Raw genomic sequence first — 5,157 nt, forward strand, 5'->3', positions numbered from 1 at the left:
TTATTTCCTGGTGTCTACTCCTCCTGGGGGAGTTTGCTTCTTTCTGTTCTAGAGCTTTTCTTAAGCAACAGGAAAGATGGTCAGGGTCACTTCTTGTAACAAGCTTCAGGTCATCTCTTTGCTCCTGAATACTTCTAAAAAGAACAGTGGAAGGTACATGTTGGGATAATGATTGACTTGTGTCTGCTTGGAGACTTTAAGAGACTCCATAAGGCTGGGTGTTGGTATACACAGCAAGTTCCAGGACAGCCTCCAAAACAATACAGAGAAACCCTGTCTCGAAAAACCAAAAAAAAGACACTCCACATGCTGAGATTGATGGAAGTCTGGCTTTGACACCAAGAGATTGTAGATAATGAGGCACACAGAGTTCTCCATTATTGCCAGACCTAGGACTCTGACCCTCTGCTTCTTTCAAATTATGAGAAGTTGTTATTCCCAAAACAGAAGTAGAAAATGTTGTCTCCCTAATGCTTCACCAGGTTCCTTCTGACTGACGATCTATCAGAATGAGCGTTTGCAACCCAACCACACTCCAAGAGCTGGCAGTGCAGAGCCTGCTGCGAAACGAGGCCTCAACCATCTCTGCTCTGGAATACCTGCCCATTAATTTCTTCCCACCAGTTTTCAAGGAGGCCTTCATTGGTAGACACATGGAGCTATTGAAGGCAATGTTAGTTGCCTGGCCATTTTCCTACCTTCCTGTGGGGGCCCTGATGAAGACACCAGATGTGGAGTTGTTGCAAGCTGTTCTGGATGGTGTAGATATTCTGCAGACACAGAAGGTTCGTCCCAGGTAAGCAAGACCCAAGTAGACAAAAGGGGAGTTGCTGAGCTATAAGTATGATATATGTAAAAGTACAGCAAGAATGTGGTCAAAGTGGACAGACACTTCTGGTACCATCCACTTGTAGGTCTGTGGAGCTACTACTCATGTTGTGAGTTCATGCAATGACAGAAGTGGATGAGAGCTCAGAGTAGATGAAACCACAGTGGCATGAGCTATCCCTGGCTCTCCTACATCCACTTTAAGTTTTGGGGGTACTTTTTCGGGGGGTTGTCTTATTCTTTTTTGGTTTTTTGTTGGTTTGTGTGTTTTTTGTGACAGTGTTTCTCTGTGGCTTTGGAGACTGTCCTAGATCTAGCTCTTATACACCAGACTGGCCTCGAAGTCACAGAGAATTGCCTGACAGGTGAGAGGGGTAATGTTGGAGCTGACAAGAGAGAAGCTGGACAGAGGCTGTCTCTGAAGTGGATCCTGTTTACATTATGAAATTGTACCTTTTTCCTCACAGAAGTTGGAGGCTTGGAATACTTGACTTGAGGAATATGAACCAGGATTTCTGGGATCTATGGGCTGGCAGAGACTGGAACTGCTCAACGGAGACTGAAAGCAATGCACAACTATGCAATGAACTGAGGCAGGGTTTGAAGGTGGTCACTGAACTTAGTCTCAGTTCCCACCTGAAAGAACACCAAGCATGCTTGTTGCATTGGGCCAAGCATAGGAAAGACTGCGTGCAGCTGTGCTGTGTGAAGATGAAGATTTGTGACTCCCCGATAGAGATTATCAAGGGGGTCTTGGACATTTTCCCACCAGACAATATTGAGGAATTGGAGCTATACACAAACCAGGTGCAGCCCTTCCTGGGTCACATCGCACCTCATCTTGGCCGTATGACAAGACTTCGCAAATTGAATGTAATTCACATGGTCTTGAACATACACACAGTCTTAAATACCTCGGCAGACATAGAGATGTGTCCTGTCCAATTTCTCTCTCAGTTCTGCAAACTCAAATTCCTCAAGCATCTTTCCATTGATGGCATATACTTTCACCCAGACCACATGCAACTGTTATTTGGGTAAGGAAAGATGGAGAGCTCTTTTTACTGTTTCAGCAACCCTTTTCCCTTTATTTCAAGCATTAGTGTACCCTGGTGTAGTCCTAGCCATTGGGGATTTAACAGTGATGGACTCATCACAGTATACAAGTGTGGACATGAATCCTTCTTAACTGATGTCACTTGGTTCAATGACCAGCAGTCAGAGCTGGGGTAGGAGATGTTTAGAAAGCTGAATTGAAAGCAAGTCCATTGGCTGTGTCAGACACAATGAGTGTGCTCTGGACATTGCTTCTTGAGATCCTGGCTATGCTAATAGGAAGGGAACAGGGCAGAGTAGAATGTCCTGAGCTGGGGAGTACCACACCTGCATAGGAACCCAAGGAACTCTGTACTCAGATCTGTGAATATGGGCCAACTCGTTCTTCTGGTGGAGCCTGTCTCAGCCTCTAAGTCCCTCTGTAGAGTAGGGCAATATGAGCATAGTTTGGGACATATTGGATGGAAATGGATGATGCTGGGGTGAGGGACTAAAAGTTTCAAGGCTGGGACATTGAAATCAGGAGTAGAAGCTGATAGGAGGGACAGTGGTGATTTATGCAGTATACATCACAAGATACTGTCAGAATCTTTTTGTGGTAGTCTTCTGGGTATGAGCTCCTGGCCTGCTGTGGCAAATTCTAGTTCTAATTGACAGAAAGCAGATGGGGATCTGGAGATATGTGGTCTGAGATCATTCCAGCTTATGTATATGCCTCAGAAGTCAATTATATGAGCAGAAACCAGAAGGTTGTATTCCAAGTGTTGACCTTCAGCATAAGGCCGGACTGAATTTATATATATCGTCTGCTGTGTCTCAGTGTCAAAGTTTCTAGTTCCCTCTAAAACCATACACTAATTTCCTTTTCTTTCCTTAGATGCCTGAAGAGCCCATTGGAAACATTGATCATCACTCTCTGCCATCTCTCCCAGTCAGACTTGAAACAGTTGTCGCAGTGTCAGGGGATCTGTCAACTGAGACACCTGACCTTCAGTAATGTAGTTTTGTCCAGTTTGGGTGTCCCACATCTCCGAGTTCTCCTTGAGAATACAGCAGACACTTTGCAGACCCTGGAGTTGGTGGAATGCTGGATGGAGGACTCTCATCTCAGTGCCCTCTTGCCTGCCCTGAGCCTGTGCTCACATCTCACCACTGTGAATTTCTGTGATAACAAGTTTTCCACTGCTGTACTGAAGAAGCTTTTGCAGAGTGTGGCCAATCTAAGCAACATGACTGTAGAGTTCTACCCCGCCCCACTAGAGTGCTATGATCCCCTGGGTTCTGTCCTGGTGGAGAAATTTGCCCAGTTATGTCCTGAGCTCCTGGATATACTTTGTGCCAAAAGGCAGCCCAAGACAATACTTTTTGCTACAGACGTCTGCCTTGAATGCTGCACGCGCTGTTTTTATGACACCGAGGCCAGACTTTGTCAGTGCTGGCAATAAATAGGAGATGATTTCTTCTGGATACTGAGAAATGAACGTGTATGGGTTGGATTCGAATCGTTTGGTGCCAGAACACATGGCTTCAGACTCTGTGTGATGCATTGGAATCAAGAGTGTTCAGGAGATGCACACCATAGACTAACTTGACTTGAAGTATAATGGGAACACAGTGATACTTGTCTTGTCAAATCAGAAAGGCAATTTTGCATTTCTAACTGTGCCTCTCTCAAAACAGGATCACCACTGACTTGCCAATATGTGACAGTTTTAAACATGTGGTTACACTAGGAACGTGGATATTCTTCCCTGGTCTCCTCAGTCATTTATCTCAGCTTTAGGTCACAGTCAATGTGTTTTGAGACCACATGAGTACAATTTAGGGCATTATGCTCCAAGGATTGTCATCATCAAAATGAATTGAAGTGATTTATGGCATTGCATTTCTCCTACTTCCCATCATATGGCTGCTCATTGGATTGTTTGTTTAGACTTGCTAAACTGAATGCAGCAGTGTAGCCCTGATCTCCTTTGAAGATGATGTTGAAGAAACACAGAAGATTGTATGCCAGGATACTCAGACAGGAATTGCTAGGCACCCCTTGAAGATGACTGAAGCAGAATCTTTGCCTAGAAACCTGCCTGACCTGAGACCTTGTTGTTCAATGTTTGGTTGTTAGCTCTGTCTTTATTTGTTAAGAGAGTAGCCAAGTCAGCTATTTTATTGTATCAGGTAGCATTAAGATAATTTTTATTCCGTATTTTCATTGGTCTGATTTAATAAACCAAATGTCCCTTTTCTCACATGTCATTCTGTTGCCCTGCTAACTTAATACACCATACTAGCTGTGAAGGACACTTGATTATCACACTTTGGACAGATCCATCCTTGGGTAGAGATGTGATTACCAGCAGATGGCATTTCTACACAAGACCCTGATTCCTAACACCTTTTAGGAAAGTGTGGAGGTTTACAGAATTTATTGTTCCATCAGTGCTCAAGGGAGTTGTCAGTCACAGGCTAGGCGCCTACAGTGACTATGAGGAATTTTCTTGCTCTTCTCAAATGTTTATTATTTTATCTATGAAGCTGGAGTCCCACAACACACCTTATTCACAGCATATAGAATACAAATGGTATCCATGCAGTGAGGGTCTGAACCCTTTTCAGGTCAATTCATCCACAGAAATACGGAGGGAGACACTGCAGCCAGGTTGTTCCTGCCTGAGGGTCACTTGGCTGCCAGTGTTCTTCAAGATAAGAAACTGTGCTGGATGCAGAATTCTGAGGAAAGTGCAACAGAAGCATTTTGAGTGGCTGGATCACCTGGGCCATTTGTTTGCATTGGTGTCTGGTCACCCGCATTGGGAACACATATTATCTTTTAAGGAAAACATACATATGTGTATCAGTACAAGTATAAACTGTGTATTGTACACAAGATGGACAAAGATATTTTTCCAGGTAGGTTTCTCTGTGTCTTTGGAGGCTGTGCTGGAGCCAAAGACAATTATTTTTTATGTTTGAGCAGATAATATATACATTATATATTTCATATGGTTTTTTAGGTTTTTCTTATATGTTTAGAGAGGATACTTTGCTATCCACAGACAAACCTGTGTAGTCAAGCCCTAAACAGGAGGGTAGACATCCATGGGCCTGCCAATTTCATCCCCTCATGTGGGTGGAATCCAACCACAGGCCAGACAGTGTCCACCAAGCCTGAACTGGAGGGAAGGTGTTGATGTCAGAGGCAGATGGGAGAGCTGTTTCCGTTATCAGTCGTGGGACAGCATGGGCAGGAGAGAGATTTCCCCATCTGCCCCATTA

The 5,157-nt window shown here is 44.2% G+C and overlaps 1 protein-coding gene across 1 annotated transcript; it reads left to right on the forward strand.

Moving 5' to 3' along the window:
• Positions 1-509: 509 nt before the first annotated feature.
• LOC121144118 (PRAME family member 6-like) lies at positions 510-3,329 on the forward strand. Its single transcript, XM_040757453.1, has 4 exons — positions 510-796; positions 1,296-1,701; positions 1,786-1,865; positions 2,762-3,329. Exons 1-4 carry the CDS (start codon positions 510-512, stop codon positions 3,327-3,329), a joined length of 1,341 nt encoding a protein of 446 aa, XP_040613387.1.
• Positions 3,330-5,157: the final 1,828 nt, after the last annotated feature.

The sequence above is a fragment of the Mesocricetus auratus genome, unplaced genomic scaffold (assembly GCF_017639785.1).
Source record: "Mesocricetus auratus isolate SY011 unplaced genomic scaffold, BCM_Maur_2.0 Super-Scaffold_100014, whole genome shotgun sequence".
Classification (NCBI taxonomy): domain Eukaryota; kingdom Metazoa; phylum Chordata; class Mammalia; order Rodentia; family Cricetidae; genus Mesocricetus; species Mesocricetus auratus.